Source organism: Lemur catta, chromosome 6 (assembly GCF_020740605.2).
Source record: "Lemur catta isolate mLemCat1 chromosome 6, mLemCat1.pri, whole genome shotgun sequence".
Classification (NCBI taxonomy): Eukaryota; Metazoa; Chordata; class Mammalia; order Primates; family Lemuridae; genus Lemur; species Lemur catta.
In genome coordinates, this window is record NC_059133.1 from 78,693,193 (window position 1) to 78,709,101 (window position 15,909).

Here is a 15,909-nt window from a genome sequence, read left to right on the forward strand (position 1 = left end):
TTTTGAAAAAAGTATCAATATTTTATCTGTCTACCTTATCTATCTTATATCTACTTTTGGACTTTCAGTTTTCATAATTGATATTCATAATGATATTAATACTAGTAAAAATCAACAGAAAAGTCATGGTTCTTAAAGTCATAGAATTGTATTAACTTAGGAAAGGCCAGCTGATTTCGCTTTCTGCTTTGATATCCCAGAGACTGACTCTTGCCTAGGGTTTTCAGACACTAAGAGATTGCATTATGAGGCTGAGGCAGACGTCAGAATACCAACATATTAATTCCAGTAAGAATGATAAATCCCACACAGACCACAAATACTAGGGTTTGTATAACAAAGACATAATATCCTTGTAGTCAAGCTACAGGTGAAACCAAGAAATAATTAAAAGTTTCTCTATTAATTTCCTCTGATAAATCATTTGACAAAGACCTTAAATATTTCAAGTCTGTTCTGTTTGCAAATTCGTTATATGGGATCAGAAGTTTGCTTGCAGAACATGGAATCAGAACAGTGGGAGTTAAATTAGTGTTCAGGGGTTATTATTTATAGTAATATATCAATTTGGTTATCTGTATGGTCTTGCCAATGAAACTAGAACTATTCTAAGTCTCTGAACTCCAGCCTTTCACATCTTTTTCCATACTTAGAATATACTTAGAATAGACCTTGGTAAAGGATTGGAAATAGTTAAAAATACTTGAAATGTGAAGGCCAGGTCTACTTCTTTAGACAGTGCTGACATGGTAGCTACTAATATTTCCTCTTCTTTATCTGTTTCTTTGGCTGATCAACATCCCTACTATTAACATTAAAAAAAAAACACTTGTTAATACATTTGATTGATTAACTGTTAAATATTGGGAGGCAGGGAGCATTTCTCTATTGGGAGCCTTTGCATTTTACGTTGATTTTACAGTTAAACTCTTAGAAGGTGATCTGCTTTCCTCATGCTAGAGTTTTTTTGTTTTTGTTTTTTGAGGATGGGTGGGTCACCCTATTTTTAAAGTTTGTAAAATAAATAAGGGCTATGTTTACTGAATGTCTCCTCTGTTTTAAATACTAGTTATTTTTCATATGATACACAGTCCATTTTCAAAAAGATTTGTAAGGTCGATATTACATCTCACTTTAAAGATGAGTAAATTAAGATTGAGAAAGTAAGTCTCACAGCTAGTAAGGGGCAGCATTGGTGTTTTAATCTGTATTTGTCTGATTCCAAAGCCCTTGTTTCCTTCTACTGTCCTATTATTTTTTAATAGAGTACCTTCAGTACTTAAATACATTTTTCTTTTGAAACTTCTAACCCTAAAAATAGTATTACTCAACAATGATCAGAGGCATTTTTCTGGGGAACACATTTTAAATTTAAAAATCAGTTATGTATTTATATGTAAATAAAAAAATATATGAAGGAAGTGGTATGGTTATTAGTAAATACTTTCTTGCCTCCCATCTCACTGGAATAGAATAAGAATGAATGATTCTGTAAATTTCTCTTTGTTTGTTGAACAAAAAATACAGCTTTTTCAAGGTCAGATTAAGTAATAAATACTACAAGAGAGTTTTTTTAAATTGAGCATTTTAATTCAATTCCATTTCTATGTAAAACTTTTAATGAAAGGAAAAGGAGCTTTCTATTTAAAATATTTGTCACATAATTTTAACTTCTGATAATATTCTGAACCAGACTCAAGTACACATAAAATGTTTTATTCTTGTTCATTTGTCTAAACCCATTTTCATATAGGCCTTAGCTCATCAAAAAAAAATCCTCTTTGGATTTTTCTTTTATTTAAGTATTTTAAGGAGTCTTTAAGGAGATATGAATAAGTCTGAGGATTATTCATATCTAAGTCATTCATAGAATTGTGAAAATAGAAATGAAATAATTTTATATTCTAACCTTTTTATTATTTCGTAACTTTGATATTATAACTAAATGCCAAAACTGGGTGATTTGGGGAGGTGAGGGAAAGAAAATTCTCAAATATTTCAAGATTAACAGTGATTGTAAAATTTATTCAATCCTTAATAAGCTTTCAACAAATATCAAACTTTTTGTCAGCTGCTCTGAGTATTTGCTTATAACCAATACTTCTACGTTTCACAATAATCTTACTTTTAAAAAATGCAAATTTGTTTTAATGGCAATCATTTATTTGGCTTATTTTTTGATGAAAGAAATTTTAGTTATTTCTTTTCTTTTAAACTGCCAACAGTATTTGCTATTCATAGATGTTTTGTCTTCAATAAAGTCTATCAGGGTGAAAAACTAGATGGCTATTTTTCTTTCCTTTAAAATGGAATGGTCTTTCATTATGCAGTGTTCTTAGGTGAATTCTCTTGTTTAAGAAGCCAGAATACAAGAGAGTGCTATATTAGTGTATTATTCTCACAACAAACAAGCACTGTTCTGTTGCTACCTGCTTGGCCATTGTTTCTGATTGTGTGTGCTTTGCAGTGGTATTTGGATGGTTTCCTGCTCTCTGCTAGCACAAAAAGGCATTTCTGTTACAATGGCCCCTAACCACACAATGACGGCATTAAGGATTTATGTGGAGGTTTCATTATTTTCTCCTCTTTTGTTCCTTCCAGGATGTCTTCCAAGCGACCAGCCTCTCCGTATGGGGAAGCAGATGGAGAGGTAGCCATGGTGACAAGCAGACAGAAAGTGGAAGAAGAGGAGAGTGACGGGCTCCCAGCCTTTCACCTTCCCTTGCATGTGAGTTTTCCCAACAAACCTCACTCTGAGGAATTTCAGCCAGTTTCTCTGCTGACGCAAGAGACTTGTGGCCATAGGACTCCCACTTCTCAGCACAATACAATGGTAGGTTTCTCATGGTCTATTGTGCCTACACTCACTTTTTGACCAGTCTACTCCTCTAATAGTTTGGCATTCATCCTTTGCTTTATAATTATCATTTACTTAATAGCCATACACAAGATTCACTTCTGGCGTCTTAGAATTCTTTATAAGTAAATTTGTTCCAACAGGGAGTATAAGATTTTTTGTTTGTTTGTTTTTGTTTTTCAAGAATTCCTACTTTTGAGATGCTTACAGTTTAGAGGGGAAGAAACCATACAAAATGTAAGAATAGTATTAAAGTAAGATATTTAAAATTAGTCAGCATGAAAGTTCGATGTCATATACTTTCTAATAAAAGATTTTTCCAGATAGAGTTACAACAAGCATATTTTGAACATGCCACCATGATAAATCATTGTTTTTTCATTTTTTGCTTTGCTCAGATTAGATCCTAGTATTCCATGCAGTACTTGGAATTTTGTAGAAGAATATATTTCATAGAAACTATATTTTCTAATATGACTACACTCTTTTCTAACTCTATCACATTCACACTGTTGTTTTGATAATTCAGTAATTCCCAGTTGCTTCCTATTCTAGAATATGCAATTTAGGGTAATTCCTCTGGCCATTCATCTGAGGTCTGGAACACTGCAAAAGATTAGGAAACTGAACTTCATGGGTAAGGGGAGAGAAGGCAGCACAGCATCTTTGGCTGATGCTTAAATAGCACACACAAACATGAATAAGGCATTTTGGTGCTTCTTAGCAACTTAAATAGATAGGATCATCATGTTAACAAAGTAGCAGGGCACTTAGGTCTCAGTAAAGCCACTGTCACATTTTTAACATGGCCCCTTGGGTAGATGTCACGTTGTTGTAAATTTTCCTCCTCTTCTACGTCAAGGATGCCAGTGCTATTAATTTGAAACTGATTATACCAACAAAAATATGTTTAATCTTACATTCCCATACCTTTAAAACAGCTTTGATTCTGTTAAATCTTTTTTTCTCTCTCCAGGAAATTACTGCATATCATCAATATACTTAGTGCTGAGATATGCCGATTTATTCATATTATTGAATTACTGTATGTGAAATTAAATCAACAAGAAGAATCAGATATCTTTTAATAATGGTGCAATAGACATGATACTTTGATTTTTCACAGTAAATTTAAATATTCCTATTCAACATTTTGGCCTCATAGGTCAAAATTTCTTTAGACATTTGGCTGTGTGCCAAGATTTTTACACCAAGAAAAATGTTTTAGCAAATCTGCATGTGAAACTTATATAGAAATGATGTTCTAAGCATGCCTTAATAATACAACTCATTTAACCTTCACAATAATTCAGTGAGGTATTATTATTAATCCTATTTTACAGATGAGGAAACTGAGGCACAGAGAGTTTAAATAACTTGCTCAGATCACAGTTAATAAGTGGGAGAATCAGGGCTTACCCAAGCAATGTCTTTGAAGTCCATGCTTATAACATTATGCATGCTGCTGCTTCACTAGAGCACAGGCATATTTTATACTCTGATTATCTATCATTTGGCAAGTGAAGTCATACCACCCCTCATTCCTCCCTCTTCTTTATTCTGTGAGTTCAAGTTATGTGCAATGATAAAACTTTTTGTCTTCCTCTCAAAAAGGTTAAAAACTAGGAAAAGAAAAACACTCTGTTTGGCATTGCATCACTGCTAATGTTTTTTCTCTTTTAATATTTTGACCACTGCTTTCTCTCAGAGAGTATTACTTCTTGGATTGGTTTTCCTGTGATAGCACCATAAACACAAACATACATATTTGAAGGGGGAATATAAATAGTTATGAATAAAAGAATATCAGAAAGATAAAGGGTAAATTAAGTACACTCAAGTTTGGATATGAGAAAAGTATATAAAATTACATAATTTAGTGACATGAAGAGATGCTGGGATGTAGTAGTTAATGCAAATGAAACCATTCAATTTTTAATGGAGAATTCAATTTAACTAAAAAACTATGAACTGCCTACTTTGTACTATGTTTTATTGTAGACACTGTGGAAATAGATTTGAATAAGAGACATCCCCTTTCCTCAAAGAACTCAATCTAAAGCAGAAGATCTTAACTGAGGTCTGTAGATCTCCTAAGAATGAATGGAGAATTCTGTATAGAAGAGCATATCAGAGTAGTGTAACACTACTGATTTCTATCAGATTCTCAAACAAATCTGTAACCTAAAAAGGTTAAGATCTGCTATTCATGGCCGGGTGCGGTGGCTCACACCTGTAATCCTAGCACTCTGGGAGGCCGAGGTGTGTGGATCGCTCGAGGTCAGGAGTTCAAGAGCAGCCTGAGCAAGAGTGAGATCCCGTCTCTACTAAAAAATAGAAAGAAATTATCTGGCCAACTAAAAATATATATAGAAAAAATTAGCCAGGCATGGTGGTGCATGCCTGTAGTCCCAGCTACTGGGGAGGCTGAGGCAGTAGGATCGCTTAAGCCCAGGAGTTTGAGGTTGCTGTGAGCTAGGCTGACACCACGACACTCACTGTAGCCAGGGCAATGGAGCGAGACTCTGTCTCAAAAAAAAAAAAAAAAAAAAAAAAGATCTGCTATTCATAAGTTAGTACAGTTTACATACAAATGATTCACCTTAGTTTTAGTGACATCAGCACTTATATTTTCTTTAATTATATGTTTAATTGGTTTCTAAATTTGTCTCTGCCTCAAATTTTTCTTGATTCCAGCTGCTTTTCATCTCTTGAGTAGACTGTTGGAAGAGTCACCTATATGATCTCAAATGTTCAGCCTCTCTTTCCAAACTTTCTTCCAACTTCTACTAGTCTTATTTCTCTGAGAAAGGATTTGGATTGTTTATTTCACTGTTGAAACTAATTTGTGTCCTGTTGCTTACAGGATTTAGTTCCAAACTCGTTATCTTAGCAAAAAATTCTATACAGACTAGCATCAAACAATGGCTTTAGTCTCCTCTCCTAACACATCCTACTATGGACTCAGTACTCTGGTCATGCCAAGCTCTTCACACATGTTCATGAGCATACCATACATGGCCTTTGACTGACATAGTCTTTCTACCTAGAAAACTCTCTCTTTTCATATTTTACCTTCCTGGTAAATTATGTTTCTCCTACATGACTGAGTTCAAAAATTGCCTCCTCTTAGATGCTTTCACTGACCTCCAAAGGCAGAATGGTTACTGTGTTATTCTTTTATCCATGACATTTATTTATATCTTTTCTCATGGTCTACATTATAATTTATATGTTTACATGCCTGCTTTTCTATTAACATATAATGTATTTCTTCTTGAAGGCATCTTCATATATGTATATTAATATATATTTATATTTATGGGATCTAGCATGTAATAGATACTCAACTTAAGATTGTTGACTAAATGGCTGAGTTTATATGCATACGTAAACATTAATAGTAAATATGGTTCAGGCAAAGTTGTTAAAGACCATATTTCATGGTGACTATTTTTATTTTCTAGCAATTTTAGAACTAAAGTAGAATCTACTAAAATTATATTCGGAAAGCAGAAAGTCATGATATACTCAGCTATTAAATTTATAAAGATATATTTTACTCATTTATCAGAATGACTGAATATATTTATAATATTATTATTCAACATGAATAATTTCTCTTTTCTCTGGCTACCAGGCCATTGTCATATTCACACAATAGGTCCTTTTAGTTTAGTAGGGTACTCTCTGTCTTTTTCTATTCCATATCTTTGAAAACAGAGAGTATTTCAGTCATAAAGTTCAATTTAAGAAAAAAACCCAGGTGATTTCATTGCCTACTTATGTGACATTCATGCTTAGTTTTTAAGTAAAGATGAAAGATACTGAGAGATATGTATTTTGTATTACCAGAATAGATTGGAGGCAAAGTCCAACTGTTGAGTGATCCCTGTAATGCTGGCTTGAAGTTATAGAGAGATGCTTTCAATATAAAACTTAAGTTGGAAAGTATTCCTGAGATAAAAGTTCTGTATACTTAATGACTATTGCCATCTAACAATGGGACTTAGGGTCCCTTATTCAGGTTCAGGATATGCACGTGTCAAGGTTTAGAACTGAGACAGATAAGGATGTAATTCCTCCTTTCTGAAATTGTGTTTATTGTCTTAATGTTTTGGAGAAATAAACTAAGTGCCTAACTAAGAACAACTTCCAAACAGCTGTAACTGGCATGAATACTAAAAGTTCATTTCTTCTTGGAAGATTTTACTCACTGTTCAGAGTGCACTACAGATGAACTATCTTAAGTACTTTTTATATGTGTGTGTGTGTATATATATATATATATATTCATAAAATACTCTCAGATTTCTAATTAATATAAGATTGAGAGACAGATTGTCGTAAGTCTATGAAGGAGACTGATTCTGTTGGTTTCTACTTTGAAGCTCTCATAATCTTACCAGGCAATTAACAGAAAAATTTGATTCCCATATAATCTTCCAAAAGTTAAAAGCAATGTGAAAGTCTGATTCTGACATGAGCGGAAAGGCATTCCCGTGATTTATTCTTATTGATGATCAAATCTTCCCTTGTCCCCCTTTGTTATTGGGCTTTTTTTTTAACATGAGTTTGGAGGTCGTCACTTCAAAGTTTCAGAGAAAAACAAGAATCGCTATAATTTCTGGTTCATTTTTAATAATAGTTCTGATATGTAGATGATTTATTTGATGATGGAAAGGAGTATCCAGAATACTGCCTCATGTCAATTAACATGAGTATTCATGGACACCAGAAGGGAATAGAGAAAGTCCAAGGAGAAATCAAGTAGTATTATCAGGAGCAGCTGGGGACTCTATGGTGGCCCTCTTGGCATTCATTTTCTCTCTGGTTGCATGCTACTTCTGTTGGTTCGATTGTTGTTCCAGTGTCAAATGTGATGTGAAATGGAAGTCTTCACCACCTGTGGTTACTGAATAATCAGTTGTCTTTTTTCTTTTTTCTAAAAAGCATATTCTAGCTCTGCCAAACTCTCTTTTGACTTTTTAAGCTACTTTTGTGTTGAGTGAAGAGTGTAATATTTTATTTTGAAAAATAATTTAAGTTGCTTACTCTAGAGATAGCTGAATTTTATTATGAAATAAATACTATATGTGTTTGTGTTTTTAACATTTAAAGATCCATCGGATTTCAAAGTATGATGCTATTAGTATCTCATTTATTGTTTATAGTGATGACATTTTCTTGGAATTGTTAAAGAATGATGGATATATAGTATCTTAGCTTAATAATATATCTTAATGTTCCTAAAACATTACAGAAACGCTAATTGTCATGAAATAACATTCAGAGTGAGTCAGTTTCTTCCTGAAGTCTATGAAAAGAAGAAAAAGGTATCTTTTTAAGTCGATCAAAGGTTGGAAATATAGCTGAGACTCCAGTATGTCATTACAGCAAGGATCTAATATATGAAATATAGCCTTAAACACTGAAAGAATTCATTCAATGCACATGACACAGAAAGGCTTTTACTTGTTCAGGCTCACTGTCAGCTCCTGGGATGCTTTATTTACCCAAAATAATTTTAATTGCTATATTATAGCTGTGTCTTGAAATACCCGTTATATAAATTTGCTTACAATCTAACAGTCAGTTATGTGTTTTCGATGTTTGACTAGGATAGTGTTATGTGTGAAATACTGTTCAGAAAATTTAACAAGAGAGAAAAGAGAAAAATGCATGTGTTACTTAAAAATAAGTCACAGAATAGGGCCTTAATTATGGTATGGTAAAGATTCCTATTTTTATATGGTGCTTTTTATAAGCTTTTAAATTTCTGGTTACCTTTGTACATCAAACTTAGCATAAGTTATTGTGATGTTATAATGCATACTGTTGTTAAACCAGTGTGGTTATTGTGCCAGTTCTAATAATGAGAATTTCATTGTTTAGGGAGAGCAGTCTCCTACACTCTAGACAAAAGTGTAATTACTTTTGAACGATGTGGAATGTGCTCAGTTTAATAGCATGGAGAATAGATTCAGAAAGATTCAGATAAAGTAAGCTTGGAAGCCATATGTGCAGTGTGGCAGTATAAAATTATGAGAGTAGGCAGTATAATTCTACACACACATACCCGATTTCACACAGTTTATCTGTAAACTGTTGTTTCTGTAAGAGATAGGCTTGCTTATCTGAAAAAGGCCAATTCAATTGAAACAAGGTAAAAACGGTGACAAGTTTGTATTTGTTTTTTATGGTAAATTGATGTTTATCATACAATGAAATTACATTGTTACAATCATTATTCTGTAAATGTTGTCACAAAATACCTCATGAAGCTGTTTATCTAAATATAATCCCAGGCTTCTGTTTAAATGTAAATGGTTCAATCTTTATACTTGCATTGTTTTGGGAAATTACCCCCAGGGCTAGCAAGAATGGGAATATGTGAAAAACAATCAGTTGGGGTCCATCAAAGCCACTGGATAAGTTGTGCAATCGATCATTTTGTTCTGTTGCCATACAATTCCATTCAATCCAGTGGTGGGAGGGGAAGTCTAATGTTAAGTTGAGAAAACTTTGATTCATATGATGTCCATAGTATTTGAAGTAGTACTGTTGAGTGTAAAGTTAATTGGACCTTGAGAAATTAATGAATATACTCTTCACATGAAAAAAGTACTATGTAGGACTTGAGAGGTAGTTCAGGATACCTAATGAGGGTCTACTATTAGCATCCCCACACAGTACTATACAGTGATGGGGAACAGGTAAGAACTTCCAATGCTGTGGTAATGGGAAGGGGGAATGTATTTGCTTAAATAAGATTTGGTCTAATGGAATTCAGTGGCTTTCATTTAATAGGCAGTGTTGCAGAAGATTCAGTTCAAGTATATACAATGAATACTTATCAGCAGAGACATAGAAATGAGTAAGAACCAGTCTTTTCCCTCATGTAGCTTTTTGTGTAGTATGTAAGATAAGTACAACAATCACCATAATGTAATATAAAATATTAGAACTCTGATATAGGAGATTCACAGTTGAAAAGTATCTCATTCGTGGAGATCAAAAATAGATTATTAATAACTTGAAATTGTTTCCATCAAAAAACAGTTACTAGATGTTTAGATATTAAAAAAACATATATACCTATTGGATCCATTACCATTAATGTAAGGTCTTTATTTTACATTGGAATATAGTTTTGCTTTTATCACAAATATTTTTTCCCAGCAGAAATAACTCAGAAAAAATAAAAAAGTAAGTTTAAGAAACGGAAGATAATACTGAACACAAAGTATACTATGAAGCTAGTAAAATATGTGCCTCATGTTATTATTAATACGGATAAAAAGAACTACTTTAGATATTGAAGTTTTAAATGTTTCCTTTCTTTATCTGGGTGACCACCTTAAATGCAGTGGACACAATGATGAAATACTTGGCAGAAATACTGGAAATAGTAAGGACTCTAAGAAACAGTGCTGGAGACTTGCATGAATGGTGTTCCTGATTTTGTGTCATGCGTAGGTGGTCATCTTTATCTCATTTGTTATTCTCAGATCTGCATTTGAGAAAAAAAAGGATCATTTATATTTGGAAGTTAAAAATAATGAAAAGTTTTTGTGCAACTAGACTTCATTCTGTACCGTAGATGGTGGTTTGTTTTCAATTCTTCCTCATTTCGTCCTTTGATTCCTCTTTTGCCTCTCTTCTTTCTCTTTCAATTTGCCTCAATCAGAAAACATTCTTAATGGGTCCTCTTGTGGATTTCAATAGAGCCATTATCAAGAAGGGAGACAGGGTAGGAGAATCAGCACCATTGTGCTCTGATATATACTTCCTTCCTATTTACATATATTGCTTTTTGGGGGATTGCCAGACCTTCTTGAACTCAGTCTATGTTTCTCTTACTGCATGTGGTAAACAAAGATCAATTGGTTACATGATAAAGTTTTAACTGGTTTTTAGTAGACAGGGACAGTGTAATGAGTTCTTCATAAAACTATACAGTATATTTCTTCAATTTATTCTAAGAATCTGTTAATCTGTTATTTTACTTTTCTTTCATAATCCGATGTTGATAATAAGTGGTAATTGTATTTTCAATATCCTTACTTGGCAAAACAAGACTTGGAACTCAATTTTGTTTCCAAATTATTTTTTGAAATTGGACCTAGTGAATTTCTGGGAACTAGTGCTTTAGCAGATATTGATGTTCTTTATGTGCCTGTTCCTAGCTTCCATTTTAAATTACTTGATGGCATTTGCTACTATTTTCAAACAGTCCTTGATTTAAGTCAATTAATGCTTTTTGTCTTCAAATGTATTTCTTTCTTAAATTTGAGATTTTTAGTGATTGTTAAAAGGTATAAGAAATAGGGATGAGATCATTTGCATAACTAGAAAGTAATTTTGATGTTGGTGTCACTCTATAACCTTAATATGAGTGATAATAGCAGTACATTTGTCATTATTTTTAATTTTATACTTGGAAATGACAGTCACCTAAGGGAATCCAAAAGAAATAGGAATCCTGCAGTGTTGGTGCCTGATTTCTAGGAATTGGAATGAAATATACAAGACTGGATAACTCATTTGTCCATAGGACCTCAACGTATTTCAAATAATACTTAAGCCCTATTTCCTCTTGGCCATATCAGTTAGGTACAACTATCTATTGTATCTAAAAAAGGAAAAAATGATCTTTGTATAGCAGCCTCTTTAAAAAGCACAACCATTAGCCCTTCATTTGGATCTTAAGAAAATGAAGTCATACAAATAATATAAGGGAGTACAGTATTGGATTTTGAGTGTAATTTCTTTTCTTACATATTTTGGCAATTATACAGCTTTCTCTTTTAAAAATATGTACAATGATAAATACTTGGGTTTTGAGGTGATAAGTTAAAAAAATAAGAAGAATTCTGTAGTATGGAAACATCTAATAGACAGATGGGGGAAGTATTTTCAAGAAAAAATGATTCCTTAAGAAATGAAAATCTGAACTCAAAATACTTACAATACTATTAGTGCCACATTAGGTGAATTTAAAAGCATTAAATATATTTAAACCCTTTTCCTTCTTCTACAAGGTCTGAGATGCCAATAATTTGTACTGGCGTTAAGGCTGGCATTAAAACAAAATTCATGATAGTATTTCAATATGCTAACCATTTTGATCATCTTATGTCATTTTTTCTCCCTATTTCTTTTTTAGAAAGTAATTTTTTTCTCTATATTCCACTAGGTAGGGCAGGGGCAAAGTACTTTGGTATTCCAAATAGGAAATAAATATAAAACTAACTTAAGGTGACAATTGTAAATGGTCCATTTGGTTACATATCTCCTTTGTGCAAAGGCAAAATGCCTTTTAAAATTTTCTCATAGACCGTTTTTAGGAGAGAGCCATGTGAGCAGATGAGGTGTGATATAAGGAGAGCAGCCTTGGCCAGCTCTGTGACACTGACATCACATGATAAAGTAAATGAATACAAGTGACTGGGTTTTGTGTCTTATTTAGTCAAGGCTGCTTCTGTGGCAGCAGGACAAACAATGTTATCATTATATAGAGAAGCAGTGTTTACTTCAGTGTCTCTTCTTAGCTCTTAAAAATCCAGCCTGTCTCTAGATAAAACAGTTAATCCTGTTTGTCGATATCCCTAAACTATAACATAATATTCTGAGGGTTAATAAAAAATTTTAAATTTTTATGTCCTTTAAGGTAGGACATGAAAAAGACAGGGTTGTAACTCCAAAGGTACCATTAAGAAGCTTTTTATATATGTAAAAAATATAAAATATGTGCCATGTAAAAAATTCAAAACCTATTATTAATGAGAAAAACAAATTACAATGATTTGTAGTTTTATACTTAATAATGTACTAAGCCTTGCAGCCACCTCTCTGGCCACTTCTAGGCCTTTTCCTCTGTGTAAACATACATCCTGGAGGAGGGGAGATTGCTAGGCTGTTATCAGTATCCATCTTTAGGCTTTGTGGCAGTGGCTGGCATGTTTTGCACCACTAGGGACATAGGAGCCAGAGAACATGCTTCTTGTGTATCTGAGATTCTGATTTCCCCAGGGTCATCAGTAGAACATAAGAAGCAACTTTGAAAGTCTTTTGTGAATATATCTTCCAGCCTGTCTTCAGTCTGATAGGTGTAACTCGGATATGGGGAATTTTAACAGTCAGTGCTCTTTAGAACAAGATATCTGATAATTAATAATAACATAAATATGTAATATTTCAATGTTTTCTATGTTCCGCCACCCTACATTTATTTTAACCAAATCCTGTATTAACTCCCTAAATTCAGCAACTGTGATTATCCCCAATTTACAGATGGAAAACAGTCTTGGGTAGTTAAAGTAACTTGCCTAATAAATAAGGGATAGAGTTTGTGTTCATGACTTTGGAGCCCAAGCACTTAATAACTGTGCTTACTGCCTCTCCACTCATATACACATTAAAATCCTTTTTTATAGTTTATCAAATAAACAATTTTAAAAGCCTTTAGAAATACTTGTGCAGCAGGCATGTAGAACAATATTTACTTGATTATTTATTCTACCCTAACTCAGAGATAACCTAGTTTTTTAAATCTTTTTAGCTGGCTTTAATGGCCCAAGGGATTTGACCATTTTAGAATGTCATATAGGCTGTTGGGCAATATATGGGATTCCAAAGGATTATTTGTTAAACTTTTCACATAACAATTAGTATTAAATTTTGTTCTGGCTGTAAGAGAGTTGGCATAGCATAGTGGTTAAGCACATGGCCCCTGGTGACAAAATTACTGGATAAATTCCAAATTCTGCTCTTTATTTGGCATTTGGCAAGTTATGGAAATTTTTTAACCTTATTTTTGCCATCTGTAAAATGGGGTTGATAAAAATAGCATCCAACTTAGAGGGTGCTTATGTTTAAAGAAGTCAGTACACACATAAAGCACTCTGGTGCCTGGCATATAGCAGCTACTCAGTAAATGTTAGGTATTAGTTAAACAAGTACCTAAATACATAAGTTCTGTGATCTAGGAGAAAATGGTACATTATATTAAATGTCAGATGCATTCAATTCTCATAAATTTCAATAACCTATAGGAAAACTTTAAGCTAAGAAAAAATACTTTTGAAATGAGAAATCAGATAATGTAGAAATCTCAGTCTGTTGTCATTAAAAGGAGAGCATTCATTCGATCTGAGATATTATCTCCTGATCAAATATTTATGACAGATTCAGTTATCATAAATACTACTCATTGGCAGCCAAATTTTTGTTTAATGTTGTTAAGGCTGTTCAGGAACAACAGCTACCTCTACTACTACCACTACCATCACCACCACCACAACTAAATCTATTTAAGCCAAGTAAAAATGGCATTTTTATAAGATTATGATTTATATAATGCAGTGGTAAAGAGCCTTAGTCTTTCGCTTAAACTGCTTGGGTTCCAATCATAATTCCAAATCGTATGAGATGTGCGATCTTGTCTCAGTTTTGTGGCATCATTGTGCCTTCATTTTCTCATGTTAAAATGGCAATAAGAAGAACCCCTCCATATGTAGAAGTGTTATGAGAACTAAATAATAGAATGGCTTTGAACCAAGCCTGGCACATAGCAGGGACTTAATAGATGCCATAGTTCTTGAATAGTTTGTATTCTGTTGACTAGTTAGTATTAATTACCTGAACAAAAGACTGTGTTTTCTTTTGGGTTCCCAATAGTCATGTTTTACTTTTAGTAACCTAGAAGAATATGACTCACATTCCCCTCCTATTTTAAGTGGTTCAGTAGTCTTACTGGTAAGCTCTGTCAGTATCCTTGACTGAAATTCACCTTGAACATGAAATGCAGAGTCATTTAAAGTAGAAAGCTCTATGGTCTCTTTGGGGTAACGTGTTTCTCTTGTTTACCGCTGTATCCCTAGAATCTGGCATAGTGGCTAACATCCAGCAAATATTTCAAAATAGCTGAATGGATAAATAAATGAATGTCTCCTATGCTCACAGAAGGTACTCTGAAAATAACTTATCTAAATCTTGCAGTAATGATATTGAATTCGTAGGTAGTTGATATAACCATTAGGTGAGATAATCACCTAGCACAGTACTTGTCATACAGTAAGTATACAGTTAATGTGAACTCCCTTTCAATCACCCTTCTAATCTTCTCAGCCCAACTGCTCTCCAGTTTACTCTGATAGAAGATTATAGTCATTTTTTTGTAGCTTCATAGATTACACTTCTCCAGTTTACCAGAAAAAATAACAATACCAACACAAAACCAAACAATACTTTGGAATAGGATATATTTTAAAATTGCTTAATTTTCCCGCATGAACATCCTAAAGGCTAAATAATGATTTGTTTTTGGACATGGTTAAGGGGGCTTGTGATTATTACTATGGTTTTATTGCTGTATCTACTTACTTGTTTTTACATTTCAGTTCACTTTAAAATTCCTACTCATTCAGGAATTTTAGAGGTACTTGAGGGGTTCAGTCCTTTGTTTGTTAATATTGTGTTTATTTCTCTTAGTCCTGTGATCTCTCTTTTATTTTACTGACAAGGAGAGCTTGAGATGATGTTAAAAGGATACGATATGGGGAAAAGGCAAAATACATGTGGATTTTTATAATAGCTCGCCTGTCAGAAATCTGACATGTGGCACCTAAAACTGACAAACCCAACCAAAAAATGTATATCTCCAACTGCTAATTCTTGATTATTAAACATATATCTCTGCCTTTGTTTTACTGGGTGAATCCTTGTCACTTTCCTAATGTACTTCATGTTATCTTTTTATTTCCTATCGTGTGTGAATTCTTCCCTGTTCACTTATGTCCTCTTCAGTGATTCTATAATTATTTTTGTTTTACATATATAGAACCATGTTTTCCCCCCTTTTTACATATGGTGTTTTTGCTTCATGCAGAGAGAACTACACAGATGACACTTTTTAAAAATCCAAATTTTATTCAGTTTTACATTATGTTTATAACCCTGAATATCTCCAAAATGTCCTTACCTAAAACATTTTATTGTTTTATTACTGGATTTATACCAGTAAGTATATACCAGCTTTCTTAGGGATA

The 15,909-nt window shown here is 33.2% G+C and overlaps 1 protein-coding gene across 1 annotated transcript in view; it reads left to right on the plus strand.

The window, feature by feature from the left end:
* The window catches only part of SOX5 (SRY-box transcription factor 5), a 427,434-nt gene that overhangs the window by 54,555 nt on the left and 356,970 nt on the right, over window positions 1-15,909 (plus strand). The window contains exon 2 of the mRNA XM_045554202.1: window positions 2,602-2,833. Within this exon, the coding sequence (XP_045410158.1) occupies window positions 2,602-2,833 (232 nt within the window). The remainder of the gene's footprint in view (window positions 1-2,601; window positions 2,834-15,909) is intronic.